Below are 17,272 nucleotides of genomic sequence, written 5' to 3'. Positions count from 1 at the left end.
GACAGAGCTGCCAAACCATGGTTTATCTCGTGTGGAGACGCACCGTCGGCTCCACGAGCGTTGCGGACGGAAATGGAAATGGAAGAAAAAAAAGACCCATCCCGATCCCACAAACGCGTTCGGATATCTGATACCGTAGCACCGGCCAAGGGGATCAGGATCCGACCAGAGGCAATAATAATACTATTGGGAATCCCGAGTTTAATCGCACAAACCCTTTTTCTTTTTATTTTTTTATTCCTGATGTCTACTGGGAGAGAGTCCAGCCCGACACCGACACGAAATTGCCAGGTGTCTTTTTCTTGGGAGATACTCCCTGGGCTGGGGCTACATTGACAATTTTCGCGACAACCAATACAGGCGAGATACATCGAGGATCGAGCAATTTTCTCGATTGTTGAGCAGTGTATAAACAGAATAATAAACCACACGAAAAAAAATCCAGATGGTCACCCGAGTTATATATGCCCGACTGTACGTAGTAGTCACTAGTGTATTCTGCAGGCGGGCACGTTCTGCTACGACAACATGAATCCACTCGAGGATTTATTGTGGAACGGCGTAATACGCTAGATCCAAGAAGTGTTGGGATGCAGTGATATTATTATTATTATGTATCAAGTCCTTTTTAATATGGCGCCTGTGGGTTGCAGCTGAATAATAACCCGTGCAGAAAGTGGGTAATAATAGCATGACAGGGCAAGCTTGTCTAACTACTGCTGCTAACTACTACTACTAACTCTACTTCGTTAAAAGGGCAACATATGTGTCACGTTCCCCCCCCGCCCCGATGGACAAAAACAGTCGCTCGAGATCGGGGGTCCGACGTTCAATTTGCGGATTCCCCGATGACCTCAGGACGACGATCATTGATCCTCATAAAGGTCGCTGTTCGGACAGGAGTTGATAGCAGGAAGATAATCATTATTATCATGATCATTATCATCGTACAATCTAAAGAATTGTTCTTTATTGGCGGTGCAGTGACTAGCAGCGCCCCTTAAATAGAACGTTGAGACAAGCCATTATTATTGAGACAAAAAAATAGAACATAAAAATGAAAGTCATTCATCGCACTACGTACTAGCACCACTCTGATTAAACTACCTAAATAGTCGATATTATTTCCTCCTGATCCCCGTGGGAAATTTACTTTTTCTTTTTACTGAGAGAAGAAAATTTCTTTGTGTAGGTAGATAGATGAGGGACCACATGAACCGAAGAAAAAGTATGGGATGGTTACCGGTAGTTCGCCTAGAACGTCTGCGCTGCCGGGGTGAAACGGAAGAAGTGGGCGGTAGTAGTGATGGTGGATGGGGAGATGCGCTGGCTAGGTCAACTTACGTGCGATGTAATTACGGGGTGCGCGGATGTGATGGAAGCATCATCTTGTCGCCGAACCATCGAGTGATAGATCAGGATCATCGAAAAAGCCCGAGCGGATCAGCGGCCCAGATCCACCGGGCCAGCTATCCACTTGGGAAGGAGGACAAAAAGGGAAACGAGCCTGGAGGATGGAAGAACGAGGTCAAGGTGAAGATGTGGCTGGTGGCTGGAGCTGTGGCAGAAGTGGCAGATGAATGAATGACGGAAGAGGCGAGCAGAAAACCCTTCGACGCCGGCCAACGGTCGAGCGTCCACGCTAAGCGGACGGCGGGTGGGGCCAGCCGGAGAAGCTGCCAGACGGCGAGGTCAACTGCGTTGGGGGGCGTGTTGCCGGGAACAGAACATGCACCAGATGAGAGGAGAGCCACCGGACCGACCCAGGGGGGTTGGGGGATTGGTTGGTGAACAGACGGGTGGGTGGGGAGGGGGTGGTGGGTCGAGCAGATGAGCAGGCTAAAGGGAAAAGGAACGATGGGATCGGGGAAAGCGCATTCTCGGCGGCTAGATGCTCCTGCTAAAGCTAAGGTTACGCTCTCATTCTGCCCGGGGAGGCTTAGCGAGCGGCGTCAGTGAGGAAGGCACGGGGCGGGCGGACCACGGGCCACCCCAGGGAAAAAAAAAAGAAAGTGCGCTAGGGCCCTGGGTGGGTTCGTGCTAGATTACTCTAGAGTAGGTGCAATCCCCGTAGCGTCTGCCATATGGTCGCTCTTTCCCCCCCTGGACGGACGTGTGCTTAGCGGCAGCCCCACCGTGGCACTAGTCCCCAAACATCGGACACGCGAGCCCAGAGGTTGCGAGGAACGCAGACGCAGCTGAGATCCCGCGACGCCGGGGCGACCGCCTCTCCAGCGCCATCACGGCTTAGGCTCTGCTCCCGAAGCGCAGTAACAGCATCCTCCACGTTGCCTTGAGACCTTGACCTTTGGCCAGCACGATGAACCTGTGAACCTATGAGCCTATGTATCTGTGAATCGATCAATCGATCAGTCTATCAACTATCTCATCTCTGCAGTCCCTGGCTCCTCCGCCGTTGCTCTGCTTGGCGCTGCATGACTGCCCTGTCGCCTTTCCAGTTCCCCTTCCGTCCTTGCTCGGCTCTTCGCTGACTGCTCGAGAGGTACACAACCACTAGCGCCGCTTGGCAAAAATCACCGTCTCCCACCCGCCCCTCGACCCCGTCCTCTCTCCCTCCTGCTTGTCTTCCCCTTCTCTCTCTGCCTTCAGCCCTGGCGCGCTCTCTGTCTCTCGACTCCCCTGACCTGCGTTGCTTCCCCCGACAATCCTCTCCCTCTCCCAAGTCCTTCGACAGCTTGTCAACGGCCAGTATCCCCGTGACGGTTACTGTCTACTCTTGCTATTCTCTGCCCTTCCGGGTTTCGAGTTCCTCGTTCTACGGACGCCATTTTGGGGCTTAGCCGCCCCAGAGCTGTCAACGGCTGCCGGTTCGACCTGACCATCGATCTGGTTTTTTTGCGCCAACCCTTCCTGACGGTAGCGGCTGCAAACGCGCTCATCAGAATCAACAGCGCGCTTCTGTTGGACAAGAACAAGTTCGGGCCCTCATTGTTGCAGTCTCTGCACGCGTCACGGCCTTGAGAAGTCGGGTCCTGTTAGTCGCGGGAGGAAGCGCTCTCGGCTCGTTCAGTGATAATACTGCGAAAGAGACGAGGTCGGGCGAAGAGCTCTTTGTACCGTTAGGATCAATAAATCCAGTGGGATATTGAGCTGAAGTTCCCGTTCGGTGGTGGTTACTGCCGGAAAGGACACCCGGCACAATGGCTCATCCTCAGCCCTCTCCCCCGGGGGCTGTCCCTGCTCACCATGGCCACTTGGCCGCCCATCCGCAAGTCAACGGTCATCTTCCCTTGCAGTCGCAAGGACAGAAGGCACCACAATTGACGGTTGCGCAGCGCATCGCTCAGCTGAATGAGCAAGTCTGGATCGGAATCGGTATGTTGGCGCACTTATTCCGGTCATGTCCGATCCCTATAACTGCAGACGTACTGACTTTCGCCTACAGGAAGTGTTACAGAGGCAATGGGTGACCTCGATGGCGCCATGAGTGCATATGAGCAAGCTCTGCGGCATAACCAGTGGTCCATCCCGGCTATGCAGGCCATCTCGTCCATCTTGCGGACGAAGGAGCAATTCCCCAAGGCCATCGAGTATCTTCAGAACATTTTAAAGCTAGATCCCCAGAGTGGAGAGACCTGGGGAAGCCTAGGTCACTGCCATCTGATGATGGACAATCTCCAGGAAGCCTACACGTCATACCAGCAGGCTCTCTACCACCTCCGTGATCCAAAGGTTGGTCAACAGCTATCCAATCGCGTCCGCACCAGTCACTGACATAATCCGTCCCATAGGAACCTAAGCTTTGGTACGGCATTGGTATTTTGTACGACCGCTACGGCTCGCTCGAGCACGCTGAAGAAGCTTTCTCTCAGGTCATGCGCATGCAGCCCGACTTTGAGAAGGCAAACGAAATCTACTTCCGTCTGGGCATAATCTACAAGCAGCAGCAGAAGTTCAGCCAGAGTCTAGAGGTACGGCGCATCATATACACCGTTAATTCCCTTGCTTCTTGCTAACTTCCTAAGTGCTTCAAATACATCGTCAATGACCCTCCCCGACCTCTCACCGAGGAGGACATTTGGTTCCAGATTGGCCATGTCCACGAGCAACAGAAAGACGTGAGTAAACATTGATAATCGTATTCTTAGTGATAATGGTGCTGATTGGTCTCTAGTTCGATGCGGCGCAGGCAGCATACAGGCGGGTGCTCGACCGCGACCCCAACCATGCCAAGGTCTTACAGCAGCTCGGATGGTTGTACCACCAGCAAAGCAACAGCTACAGCAGCCAGGAAAAGGCCATCGAGTACTTGGAGAAATCAGTCAGCGCAGGTATGTACCGCAGATAATCAACAAGTGAGGAAACGGTCGCTGACGCAATTTGCATCAGACAACTCGGATGCGCAGAGCTGGTATCTCCTGGGTCGTTGCTACATGTCTCAGGCGAAATACCCCAAGGCCTATGAAGCCTATCAGCAGGCTGTCTACCGCGATGGACGGAACCCAACCTTCTGGTGCTCCATCGGTGTGCTGTACTACCAGATCAATCAGTACCGCGATGCGCTCGATGCCTACTCTCGTGCCATCCGTCTGAACCCTTACATCTCCGAGGTGTGGTATGATCTTGGCACTCTGGTATGTGATACTTCCATGCTCGCTTCTCCATTATCCACCGCGCTAACCAATTCCTTCAGTACGAATCCTGCAACAACCAGACCGCCGATGCCCTCGACGCATACGGCCGTGCAGCCGATCTTGATCCCAACAATGTCCACATCAAGGCTCGTCTGCAGCTGCTCCAGAGCGGTCAGACCTCTGGCGCCAACCAAACCAGCGTCCCCGTTCCTCAGGACGTGCATCCCCAGGCTTATCAGGCTCCTGGTGTCGGCGCGCCTCCCGGTCCGCAGTGGGGAGCTCCCGCACCCACCGGCGGTCCTCCTCCTCAGCCGCCAGCACCTCCCCGCCAGATCGCAGATTGGAATCGCGGCATAAATGACATACAGTCTCAGGCACCGCAGCCCGCGAATCCTTTCGACCACCGGGATGGCGTGCGGGCACCCCCTTCGCTCCCTCAGCAGAGCCCCCGACAGGAGCCTGCCAGAGCGTATCCCGACCCGGCTCGCGGTCCCCCGATCGGCCGCTCCCCCAAATTGAACAATGTTTCTGGTCCCAACGCCTATCCTGCGCACACTCTTCCTCAGCTGGCCGCTCCTCCACCACAGCCTCATGATCGTGCTGCTCCCGGCGCCGCAGCCTACCCACCCTCTGCCCGTGGTCCTCCCCCGCCTAACGGTGTTTCTGCAGTGCCAGGCGGTCCTAACGGCGCTCCTACTCCTGGCGCAACGCTGGCTCCTTATGGCCGCCCTTTCACTCCTCCGACCGAGATCAGACCCATCAGAGACGAGCGTCCGTCCTCTCCAGGCTCGACGTATCCGCACCAGCAGTACCACCATGGACCTAGCGTACCCCTTCCGAGCGCTACCGCTGCCAGCATTGCCGGAGGTGCCCCTGCTCCAGCGGCTGCCCTGAGCGCCGCGGAAGCTGCTGCTCGCGAACGTGACGAGCGTCCTGCATCGGCCATGAAGCGTGGCAGAGACTGGGAGGCGGACGCCCCATCAAAGAAGATTGCCAACGAGGAGAGTCGCGCTCGCCTCGATGATCAGGTGACTCGTCGGGTAACTCCGCCCAACCATATGTCCTCCCCCGGTGAGATGCACCGTCGCAGCTCGTCTGAGGCTCGTCGTGAGGAGCAGCGCCGTGCCAATGAGAACTACCACCCTTCGGAGGCTGCGCACCATCCTCCTACCTTGCCCTCCATCCAGCACATGCAGCCGCAACCGTCGGGATCGTCGATGCCTCCCATGGCCGAGGGTCCTACCCCGACGTCTAACGGTGCCGCATCTGGCCCGTCATCCGCGCAGGCTCCGGTCAAGGAGGAGCCCCGTAAGGAGCAGCCTCCGCTGCATGAGCCAGCTGCTCGTAAGATGGATGTCGACGAGGACTATGATGACGATGGTGATGATGATAAGAGAGCCGGCCCTGCCCCAAAAGGTAGCCCTCACGGCAGCGGCGCGGGAAACTCGGTCAGCAATGGTAACGGCGTGATCAACGGCGGTAACCAGACCTCCCAGCCTAAGCAGGAGGCACCGGCTTGAGAGTTGGGGTCCACGGTTGTCTGTATTACATTAAATATTTGAAGTACCCACAAAAATGCACTGAACGGATCGCACTATGACGATCCCTTTTACCAGCTGTTGTTCTTCTTGCGCGGATCATCCCTTCGTTGAAGCATCTTCCAAATTTCTCCATTGGTGTCTTATACTCTGCGATTTTTCTTGGGTTAGGGATGGAGCTGTGCGCCGGCTCGATTTGAGTCGCTGTGGATGTTTCGTTTCTGTGGTCTTGCCTGCGTTAGCGGTGGATGTGGTTCCCTCTTGATGTGTACTGAGTCGATGTTTTATTCCCCTGTTTACTAGCTTTGTCTTCATGTTCTAGCCACTCACATTTGAGTTCTCTGCTGTTCTGCTTGTTTCATTCTCACTTTTGGAACTTCAATGCTAGGTATGACGACATGGCTTTGACTCCATGTTATCTCTCAATGTGAATACATTTCAGCGAATCCAACGTTAGAGTAAAATCATAGTCAAGTGGTCTATTGTGTTGCCTGCCTAACTTCAACTCAGCCCTGCCTCGGCCTATCATTATGCAGTCGTCCACCTTCTGCGTTCCTTGTTCCTGGGCGTGTTACCAAGTCACAGTATACTCTCTAACCGCTGGATGAACCTGCATGTAGCTAATCGCTGAGCGCTAATCTGATTTCTCGGAAGGCTAGTAACGATAGATCTACAACCGTGTCAAGGCTAGACTCCGGGAATCGTAGAAAAGTCAAGCGGCTAGCTCTATCATGTATTTCATCCCAAGATACCCGATCCAAATGCACCTGAGTTCAGACGTAGGCTGATACCGGTGTGGAGCTTTACTGCTACGAGCAATGACTTTTTCTCTCTTCTTTTCTTTTCGTTTCATTTTTTCTTGAATTGGGAGACTGCGTGGGCAGTGGTTGTAATTTTATCTATCCTCCTTGGTGTAGCCAGTTTGATTAGCAGGAAGGAATTGCTCCTTAAGGTCAATTTCGCAAAAGCGGCTGTTGGTTTCGAAAAGGTGTGGGGGGAGTTATCACATGATCGTCTAATGACTGTTTGTAAGGCTAAAGCCATCGATACGGCCCCATGAATAATATTGTTGCTTGTCATCCAAGTACGATAGGTAACTGCAAGAGTGTTCTCCGTACTGAGGGCCAACTATGTGTTATGTGCGCCTGATTTGCATTGAGAGGAAGAATACTTGTTTGGATCCATCTGACTATGACTTTCACCCTCTTTATACTTAGCTGAGGGTATGTGCTCTAAGTTCATGTAAATTCAACGCTTCGATAGGATCTATGTACCAGCATCCCTAAGTACCCTATCTTGCTATCTTATCCGGAGAGGGCCGTTGCCGATCAGGTGACGGGCAAACAGTCCCTTCGATTTGTGCGTGGGTCCCTGCCGAAAAAAGGAAGGTTGCGCCAAGACTTCGCTTAGGTCAGCCCACACTCGTTAAGCGTGCAAAATACACCTCCGACAAATTTGGAGATAGAGATTCTCACCACCTCGACGACTAACGACAACAGGGTCAAGATGTGAGTTCCCCCAAGGGACAATGCCTTTCAGATATCATCAGAGATTTAATTGCTAACTTTCTATATCTGTAGGAGTCACCGGAAGTACGAAGCGCCTCGGCACGGTTCGTCCAAGGATCCCCCTCGACATCGATTTTGATCGATCGTGTGTGTGTGCGAGGACATTTTTACTGATACAACTTCTGTCTACAGGCTCTCTTGCCTACCTGCCGCGCAAGCGCGCCGCCCGTCACCGCGGAAAGGTCAAGAGGTCAGTATCGATGAATCGAGATTTGGAAGGAAATCGCATACTGATACGTGAAAATCCAGCTTCCCCAAGGATGACCCCAAGAAGCCCGTCCACCTGACGGCCTCCATGGGCTACAAGGCCGGTATGACCACCATCGTCCGTGACCTTGACCGTCCTGGTGCCAAGATGCACAAGAAGGAGATCGTCGAGGCCGTTACCGTCATTGAGACTCCTCCGGTATGTTCCACACACAAACGCGAAAACCCTTTTTTTGAGTCTGGCTGGCTTTGGGGAATTGGTCGGCTGACAACTGGATTGTTATAGCTCGTTGCTGTCGGTATCGTCGGTTACATCGAGACTCCCCGTGGTCTCCGCTCGCTCACTACTGTCTGGGCTGAGCACCTGAGCGACGAGCTCAAGCGCCGCTTCTACAAGAACTGGTACAAGAGCAAGAAGAAGGCCTTCACCAAGTACGCCAAGAAGCACGCTGAGAGCAGCGGTGCTTCCGTCACCCGCGAGCTTGAGCGCATCAAGAAGTACTGCACTGTTGTCCGTGTTCTTGCCCACACCCAGATCCGCAAGACCCCTCTCAAGCAGAAGAAGGCCCACTTGATGGAGATCCAGGTCAACGGTGGCTCCGTCGCCGAGAAGGTCGACTTCGCCCACAACCTGTTCGAGAAGACCATCGACATCGACTCCATCTTCGAGCAGGATGAGGTTATCGACGTCATTGCCGTCACCAAGGGTCACGGTTTCCAGGGTGTCACCAGCCGATGGGGCACCAAGAAGCTCCCTCGTAAGACTCACAAGGGTCTGCGTAAGGTTGCCTGTATCGGTGCCTGGCACCCGTCCCACGTCCAGTGGACTGTTGCCCGTGCCGGTCAGATGGGTTACCACCACCGTACCTCTTGCAACCACAAGATCTACCGTGTCGGTAAGGGCTCCGACGAGGGCAACGCCTCCACCGAGTTCGATATCTCCAAGAAGCAGATCACTCCGTACGTACAACCCTATGTATCTTCTTTTTCAAGCATTTCTTTACTGATTCCTTTTTCTAGTCTTGGTGGTTTCGTCCGCTACGGTGAGGTCAAGAACGACTTCCTGATCCTCAAGGGCTCCGTCCCCGGTGTCAAGAAGCGTGTCATGACCCTCCGCAAGACCCTTTACCCTCAGACCAGCCGCCGTGCCACCGAGAAGGTCGAGCTCAAATGGATCGACACTTCTTCCAAGTTCGGTCACGGTGCCTACCAGACCCCTGCCGAGAAGCGGGCCTTCCTGGGTACTCTCAAGAAGGACCTCGTTACTTCCGAATAAATGTTTTTATCTGGTGGGGATGTGGGTTCGGTGTAGTTCGGTGCTTCATTGTTCTTGACCAAAATACAATTCAAATACCTCCTCAACCTACGTCCCTCGGCTTGCTCAGCTGAAAAAGAGTGGAGCTTTTCTTCTGTTTATTAGTTTACGTAGCCGGCAAGGCAATGTTATGATGGAGTTCAAAAGTAGCAACAGTTAGTCTGACTCGTCAGTCAAATAGCTAAAGCCGGTATGTGTATCTGTAGTCAAGTAATTTTCATTGTCTTGTGGTCGATTTTGAACGCCATACATAGTTGCGTGATGACAAGCTACTGGTCCGTGTGGTGGACCAAGAATTTCTCCTCCCTCAATTCAATTCTATCCTCTCCCCTGCGTTAGGCTGAGCTGACACGAAGGCGGCCAGTCCCATTTCCCCTTTATTTGTTCGTCGATAAATTGGCCTGCGATGCGGTCTTGGCACATCAGGTCTAGAGTCACAGGCCATTGCGTCATCTCCAACTTCGCATCTCCAGCTTCAACTCGCCCGACAAGCCATACAGTTCGAGTCAGACACGCACTGCAGTCCTCGCGTTTCTTTTCTCTATCATCATCATTCTCCCGACTATCTCTCAGTACGCGATACCGATCCCATCGTACGGCGACCTCCAGACCATTTCTCCCCACCAACCATCATCACCACGATCCCACAGTCCTTACGAAAGAACCCATCCTCTCGCGCAACATGTCATCCGACAATAGCTATCTCGCGTTTCTGAACAAAGCCAACGAGGACCTGAATGCGGGACGAGTCGCTCCGCAGCAGAGCAATGCAGTCCGCACGCAGTCAGTAGATGTGGACGTTACCGTTCCTGCCCCGCTGAGGGCAATCGATACGTATTACGTCTCTGAGACAGACGAGCCGTTTGAGCCTGTCGTCTTGAAGTGGGAGGGAGCCAGCAGGGGCTTGTGGCCCGGTGCTTGTAAGTGGATAAATAATTCTACTATCTGCTTTTGTTGACTATGGCGGTGCCAATCTCACGGTCAATGTCGTTGAATTCCCCGCATTGAAAGCAAAAAAAAGAAAGGAAAAAAAATCTACACCGCAGGAAGAATACATAAGACTAACTATACTCCTCTCCAGCACAATTCTCCTACCTCATCTCCCCATCAAAGGACCTCACCGACTCCATCACCACCCTCTCACCCAGCGCCTTCGACCCCAAGAACCAGTACGTTGCTGTTCTGCGTGCTGTGCGCGCAGCAGCGACACAGGCCTCCGGTGGCGGCGAGAAAGTGATCGATGAGTCGTCTGTCGATGTGAAAGTATATCGAGTCGAGATCGGCGCGTCTCGCGTCGAGTACTGGATTGTAGCGCTGGATGTGGAGGGTGGTAAATTGGTGGGTTTGAAGGCGAAAGCTATTGAGTCGTAGTTGTTAGATGTGGAGATCTGAGTGGTGGTCTTCTTTGGGAGGTTGTGAATGGAAGGGGAGAGATGCAATCTGAAATGCTAGAACGGATGGATTGGCTTGGCTGGGGGGTTCTGATACCATTTTGTCTTGTCTTTATATTTGCGGGGTCCTAGTGGCTATTTAAATAAATCCATGCATGAATGAATAACTGATCGAATTCTTTAAGTAGTTAAAGGTTGGGTTTAGACGGTAGATTATCACAAGCTCAAGCTCTTACGGCTCTGGCGGTAGTATTTCTAATAGGACTCGAACTGTTAGTTATAACTAGAATTGAATCTACTACTTGTCCCTGGAACATTCTGAAATTCTTCTCTCATTTTCTTTTACAAGTTTATATATTATAGTCTATGAAACTAGTCTTTTGACTACGGCACCACAATCAGGTGTATGTATGTACATACACTTTCACGCCAAAAAAAATGTGCAAAAAAAAGGATAAATATAAGAACCTTAGCACACACCCCCAACTTTATTTCTATACAGCAAAAGGTACACGCATCACTAAATTATCAAGCTCAATAATACCCACAAGGAGAAAAGCACATACTTCACCACATCCAATAACAATACGTAGGACAACAAGGTATATCCTTTCTTTCAAAGGGAGGAAAAGAAGACAAGAGAATCGTCTGCAGGGATCCATTACTAGTAGGTTGCCGTCTCTCCGGTCAGCTGGTTTATTTTCTATTGTCTAGTTGCTGCGGTTATCCGATCGAGAAAAAGATAGGGTTTGTGTATATCTATTCTGCAGGATTGGGCTTGTTTTAGCTGGTACTTGCTTGTTTATGTAGTTTCGGTGTATTTATAGGGATGTATATTTACCGCAAGTGTGAATGTTCCTTGTAGTTGATTCGACTATCCTATACTTGGTCAATAATGAAAGAAAAACGCAAGCAAAAGAGGAGTAGAAGTAGAGAAACGAGTATAAGACTATGATTATTATACCATACATTGACAGCGAATCTTCGCCTGGTATATCCAATTAGGTTTTGTATAGTATCCTAGACTTGTTCCATCCTATAACCTGTCACCACGGTCTAATTTCGCAGTATCTACCCTACATTAACTTTCTATATGTATGTTATCGGCCTTAAAGCAATCGAGCTTGCAAAACGCCACTACTACCCTATATAAATGGTATAGAACAAACAGCTAAAGCCACCCCCATCTCCACAAATATAGGATCAAAGCAGACGCGCCGGAATTGGGAAAATCTCAGGGAACAGTGGCGGAGGCAGTGCTTTAGGTAGCAGCAATTGAATAGTCGATAAGATTTCGGTGTCCTATTGTAACTATGTTTCCCGGTTTAATTGCCATTCTCATGCTTTTGCTTCCGTGGTCTTATATTCCTAAAGTTGTATATATATATATATCTAGTAAGTATAGGGATTTCTGCCTGAATAGCTTTATGTAAGGGAACAGCAACTGTTTATTTCCAAGTATTTGGGATTGAAAACTATGCTACTAGCAAAGTGCTCTGCATTACTAGGTAGGATATATAGACAACAAATTCGGGCTATATACGGTGAGGGATGCTTATGTCGACGCATAAATCCAAAGCTCTCATATTGCTTTCAGCAAGGCATTATAAAAGAGCATGCGCCTACTATATACATATATACATAGAAGGACTATACAATACACACGAAGAAATATCCGAAATACGTAGACTAAACCCAGAACTGCTATTGTACTATAATTAAACCACTGCATAACTAGCTTAATGCAATGCAATAGATATCACACTACTCCGTATCGAGTGAGCATATAGATACTTATTGAGTCATATACAAAATGCATTTCTCGCATCCTACAGTAGGATAATTCCAGTTGAAAACTAACCTATCGAGAGATTTACAGAATCGAGGAAAAGACAGTAGCAATTGAAGCGGAAGTTAGACTTAATTTCCAAATTTATATATCCAGCTTGAATTACATATATTTCTTTTGAGTGCTTCAAGTCGTTAGTTGATAGACTCGATGACTATCTATGTAACTAACTAACTCTAATCATCTGATAAGATGCGCACGTGAAGCTGACCTAGTTAAGTAAACGGGATCGGCATAGCACTACCATATTTCCTGTATCTATCCATGTAAGTTCTTACTTTGTAATACTGCTGCGTGATAACTGACTCCTCTGTCGTTCTATATAAATTAGGGCTCGTTCACTCGGAAGGGTTGATCACAATGTGTATATGTATTATTACACAATCCTAGGTAGCACCTCGTAGGTAACCTCAGACCAAGAAGGAACTGAACCTTGTAGAGCATAATTACCTCTATCTAACTATGGCTCGCTTGAAATAAATCAAAAAAGAATAAAAAAAAAACCCCCAATGCAATCAAAATCCACGCCTAGTCCGAATCCATATCTAGGCCAAAATTAGCCTACAACAAAGAAAACACAGAAACCAATCATAATGTAACCTCGTACATCGTGCGGCGTTTTGACAGCTGCAGTCTAATGCACACGCATTAAGCTATTAGACTGTTAGAGTAGAGTAGACTATCTAGGTAACTAACTACCGGATAGACTAGATTGGTCTTTTCCGAGATGGTTCGTCCTGGTTTTTTTGATCTGTTGTTTTAAGAAAAAATGAGAGAACTCAGAGGTTAGATGTGATTTTCGCCCTGGAGTATTGTGTTACATTTTCTATTCATTATGTTTTCTTGGAAGAGGAGGGCTGTTAGGTTTAGCATTCGAGTTACAGTTGCGTTATCAGAGCATAGGCGGGGTATATTTTCGGGATATGCAATCCCGGATGAAGGGAGATGGATGCGAAGATATACATACATACATCGTCAAACAAGTTGTACTGTACTACTTTCTCCTGCATGACGGGTCAGTGCAAATTATCTAGTGACATCCCGACCGTGATGATCATGATCGATAGCTGATAATAGCATTTCTGCTCGCTCGAAGTAGATAGGTAACAACTAGCGGTCCATGTCGGCAGCCCCCGACTAGGCAAAGGCTGCGGGGTATGCTGCTGTTGAGAGTTTGCAGCTACTGTAGCATGTGGTAGGGAATAGAGTAGTAGTTATTACAATATTAGGCTGTATGGTAGATAGCTGTATTGCATAGCTTGCGCTAGTTGACTGCGTCTACAAGGTTATCGCGGGTTTATTATTAAGTATCGGGAGCGTGGATCTGTCTGACTCTGCACTCTTGCTCTCTGCGATGCATGTACTGTAGATGCAGATGTACTGTACGTAGATGCTATGTATGTACTTCCTATGTATTATTTCTGTGTGGCGTAGAGTAATGGGACAAGTCCTGCATCCGGGGAGATACGTGCTGCAATCGTAGAATCCGGATGGATGCGCTCATGTTGCCCTCATCGAGTAAGAAGCTCGAAAAAAGCTTGTTGGGGCCGCCAGATGCCGAGTGTCGGCAGATTACTTGGTTAGCAGCAGGCGGAGTGGAATCTTGATCCGGATGCTCCATTTTTAGTATCAACGCCGCGATCGCCAGTGAAGAGAGGAAAAAGCAAAAAGCAAAAAAAAAAAAACATGGTTTCTGCGATGCCTGCTGGATATGTACGGTATATCTGATCCTGGTATGTCTGGTGTCGGGGATGAGAGGAGGTAGGCTCTCCGAGTAGAGATGATGATCATAGTCTACTCTAGATGGATGATCGACCAGCATGGCCAAGTCGGTCTGATAATCACACTGCGAAAAGTGATCAGTAGCTCACTAGATAGGATCATAGGATAGACCTTATCTGCGATCTGCACATCCGAACCGGCGTCTTATCATGCATCCTGGGAATCAGCGTCGAGACTGCCCGAACGTGATAGTGCTCCAACATCGAGCTCTGCTGGATACAGAGCTAGATGAACAGAGAGAGAGATAGAGATAGAGAACCACTGCAGGTTGACGTCTTTGGCCCCCTCTATTATGCCGGACGAGCCAGCAAGAACCGGATTGTGGCATACCGTAAGAATCACGCGCAGGTCAACACGCAAGGAGGGTTCCTTTGCTTTCCATCCATGGGAATATTTTCATGGTACTGTTTCAGCATCGGCAGGAAGAACCGTGGATCGATGCCTGTCAGGATTTGTTTCTCAGCGGTGCCAGCCAGTAAGCACAATAATAATACCGTCCATCATCATCATTATTATGATTATTACTAACGATGTACCACTTTCGCATGCCACTATTCTCCTGTTATGTAAATTATCCACGCAGCACGCTGTTGCCTATGAATTATTATTATAATTCCCTCAGAAGCGGAAAAAAAGGAACGAAATTTTCTCTTTAGTCTTCAGACACCGGCCGCAGACTAGAGATTCCCTCCCGAGATGGTTTCTCGAAAACTTCGGGGACGATCAGCGTTCGGGTCGGAAAGATCAGCAGGTCTAAATGTCCCTTAATAAGTTAATCGCCCTTCCCGATGTCGCAATGGAGCGTAGCGAATGCTCGTTGGCCAGAGAAACGGTGCGAAGTTACCAGCAATGCCGCGTCTGGTCACCGCTCCATTTCTGTGTATATCCACCCCGTTGCGCCTGAACGTTGGTGATGTGCATCTGGCAGATTAGGTGTTGAGTAGTAGTTATATCAAGAGTTCTTGTAACTAACATACGTTAACTAGTTAATAAATAGTTAATTAGTTAAGTTAACCACACTCTGAAGAGATTAGTAATGAATGTGCTGGCGCTGGCTCACGGTCATCTCCTTGGTCTTTGCTCCATTCCCGACATGCCGTGCCGCGATCGCGTGAAACACGAATTCTCCGAGATTCGATTGTTCATTTTAGATAATTTAGATAATAATGCAGACAGGACAGGGGGTTCTGTGATTCTGACCCCGGCTTCCAAGCGTCCGAAATTCTCGCTGCCTTGAAACGTGAAAACAAACGATCGATAGATAGCCAGCAACGACGCATAGCAGCTAGTTATGGACAGGGGATTCAGCGATCGCCACGACGCCTGGCATGGCACTTTCGATGGGCGGATGCTCTTGGCATGTCTGGATAGATCGAAGCGCTCGGTGGAACCGGCAACTGGTTCAATGCTGCTGCTTCGAGGCGGGAGGATGAAGATCATGGTCGCCGCCGTGGGGAAAAAAAAAAGAAGATGCTGTCTGTCTCCTTTGGGCCTTCACGATGCCTCCAGCGGAATGCAAGCCTCCGTTGGCATTGGCCTGGTGTCGGCCCCTCCATTCCTCACGCAGTTATGGCCGCGTGGTCTTCACGGTCGATCGCAGCGCCATGTCAGTCGACTAGGTTAGCAGCATGATTGTTGTTTTGTTAGCAGTCCCAGCCAAAGGGTTCGTCCATCGTTTGTGCGGGCGGATGGATTATTGACAACTTCCGACCGGCTGTGGCCGGAGCGGTTGGATGATTCTACAGCTCCAGAGATGCTACTAGTAACTAGTCGGTCGATCATGGACAGACAGATTCAGAGTAAATTATGGTAATTCGCTTAACGTGTCGAGTAGTAGTATCTATCTAACTCGGGTGCTGCATCGGCTTCCCGTAGACTGATGTCCATCCGACTGGAGTTTGTATGATATATGATTTGTATAATTGTATGTATGTGTATATGTATACTTTTTGTGAATGAGGGGCCAAGCACTGCTAGTTAATATTATTCGACTGCTGTGCCGCCCTGCGATTTAATTAATTAATTAATTAATTATTACCCTTCCCAAAAGGGGAATCCCCCAAGCCTTCAAAGGGGCAAAAGCGAGAAAAAGCTGATCTGTGCGAACGGGCTGACTCAGAAAAAGCCAAGCTTTTGGAGATCCTTTTAAGACACTAAACTAATAATTAATTCTGGTACTCGGAGAGGCCCGAGACTCTCTTTGCTTATAGGGGTAACTGAGCGGACAATCCGGAGAGTCAGGATACTATGGTATGTAGTTAATACTACTAATAATGTCTCCTATCCGGTTTTCCTCAGGACGGAACCTGATCGAAGAGAAAGCAAGATATGATTATCGCCCCAGCGCCACCGGGGGCAGTGTAAGAAAATCGAAAGAAAAAGAAACGCCCGATGAGATCTGGCAGGGTTCAAGCAGTGAGGGCTAATCGCACACCGTCGTTGTTGTATCCAATCCTTTCCTGGCGCCTAGACAATTAGCGTGATCGCAAGTATCGAACTACTGCCGTCCTTCATCAAGTTCTGGACGGTCTGAGACCTCCTTAGATAGCAGTCCATTCTTATTTTGGCATTATTACCGTTTGAAGTCTGGAGAGATTCCTATGATTCCCATAGGAGTGGGCAGCATTCATTCCAAGCGGGAAATGGAATTCAATTCCTTCCTTCCGGGTCAACAACTACTGACTATCACCAGTTGAACCACTATTATTATTATGGATGCTCAACAACAAACAACGCTATCCCCCCTCGCGAAAAGAACAATGAACGGCTCATCCCGTTGAAACGACACCAAACCGTGGATGCTCCAGCCTTTTTCCCCTGGTTTCTGCGCCCAGCCAATCTCCAGCGGCACTTAGCGGCTCCCAAGAGCATCCGCCGATTCTAGACGAACAAGCAGACAATCCAAGCACCAACGCTTTTTCACGACTCCCCTAACATCATTAGTGAACCTCATCGTTTACCCACTGCGTGCCCGCCAACCATGGGGCGCGTTCCCCCGGTCGGTGTGCATGCCAGCATTCTCTGGAC

The 17,272-nt window shown here is 49.7% G+C and overlaps 3 protein-coding genes across 3 annotated transcripts; all 3 read left to right on the top strand.

The window, feature by feature from the left end:
* Positions 1-3,031: 3,031 nt before the first annotated feature.
* C8Q69DRAFT_161548 (hypothetical protein) lies at positions 3,032-6,174 on the top strand. Its single transcript, XM_028625671.1, has 7 exons — positions 3,032-3,336; positions 3,407-3,693; positions 3,753-3,932; positions 3,987-4,079; positions 4,136-4,292; positions 4,351-4,595; positions 4,655-6,174. Exons 1-7 carry the CDS (start codon positions 3,162-3,164, stop codon positions 6,113-6,115), a joined length of 2,598 nt encoding a protein of 865 aa, XP_028487808.1. The 5' UTR covers positions 3,032-3,161; the 3' UTR covers positions 6,116-6,174.
* A 1,359-nt stretch (positions 6,175-7,533) lies between these two features.
* C8Q69DRAFT_161551 (ribosomal protein L3-domain-containing protein) lies at positions 7,534-9,503 on the top strand. The gene is made up of 6 exons (XM_028625672.1): positions 7,534-7,641; positions 7,714-7,745; positions 7,834-7,891; positions 7,951-8,107; positions 8,195-8,868; positions 8,929-9,503. Coding segments are annotated over exons 1-6 (1,179 nt in total). The 5' UTR covers positions 7,534-7,639; the 3' UTR covers positions 9,185-9,503.
* A 1-nt stretch (position 9,504) lies between these two features.
* On the top strand, positions 9,505-10,674 carry C8Q69DRAFT_161552 (hypothetical protein). Its single transcript, XM_028625673.1, has 2 exons — positions 9,505-10,143; positions 10,305-10,674. Exons 1-2 carry the CDS (start codon positions 9,630-9,632, stop codon positions 10,592-10,594), a joined length of 804 nt encoding a protein of 267 aa, XP_028487806.1. The 5' UTR covers positions 9,505-9,629; the 3' UTR covers positions 10,595-10,674.
* Positions 10,675-17,272: the final 6,598 nt, after the last annotated feature.

This window comes from Paecilomyces variotii (genome assembly GCF_004022145.1).
Source record: "Paecilomyces variotii strain CBS 101075 chromosome Unknown C8Q69scaffold_2, whole genome shotgun sequence".
NCBI classification, from domain to species: domain Eukaryota; kingdom Fungi; phylum Ascomycota; class Eurotiomycetes; order Eurotiales; family Thermoascaceae; genus Paecilomyces; species Paecilomyces variotii.
The sequence above is the reverse complement of the archived record's forward strand: the minus strand, read 5'-3'. Positions and strand labels throughout refer to the sequence as shown.

What these genes read in the sequence shown, in the direction of transcription:
- C8Q69DRAFT_161548 (XM_028625671.1), top strand. Translation starts at nt 3,162, where the DNA reads ATGGCTCATCCTCAGCCCTCTCCCCCGGGGGCTGTCCCTGCTCACCAT. An exon ending in TCCACGAGCAACAGAAAGAC is followed by an intron (nt 4,080 to 4,135) that starts GTGAGTAAACAT and finishes ATTGGTCTCTAG; the next exon opens with TTCGATGCGGCGCAGGCAGC. An exon ending in GGAGAAATCAGTCAGCGCAG is followed by an intron (nt 4,293 to 4,350) that starts GTATGTACCGCA and finishes AATTTGCATCAG; the next exon opens with ACAACTCGGATGCGCAGAGC.
- C8Q69DRAFT_161551 (XM_028625672.1), top strand. An exon ending in GTACGAAGCGCCTCGGCACG is followed by an intron (nt 7,746 to 7,833) that starts GTTCGTCCAAGG and finishes TTCTGTCTACAG; the next exon opens with GCTCTCTTGCCTACCTGCCG. An exon ending in CACCGCGGAAAGGTCAAGAG is followed by an intron (nt 7,892 to 7,950) that starts GTCAGTATCGAT and finishes GTGAAAATCCAG; the next exon opens with CTTCCCCAAGGATGACCCCA.
- C8Q69DRAFT_161552 (XM_028625673.1), top strand. Translation starts at nt 9,630, where the DNA reads ATGCGGTCTTGGCACATCAGGTCTAGAGTCACAGGCCATTGCGTCATC. An exon ending in GGGCTTGTGGCCCGGTGCTT is followed by an intron (nt 10,144 to 10,304) that starts GTAAGTGGATAA and finishes ACTCCTCTCCAG; the next exon opens with CACAATTCTCCTACCTCATC.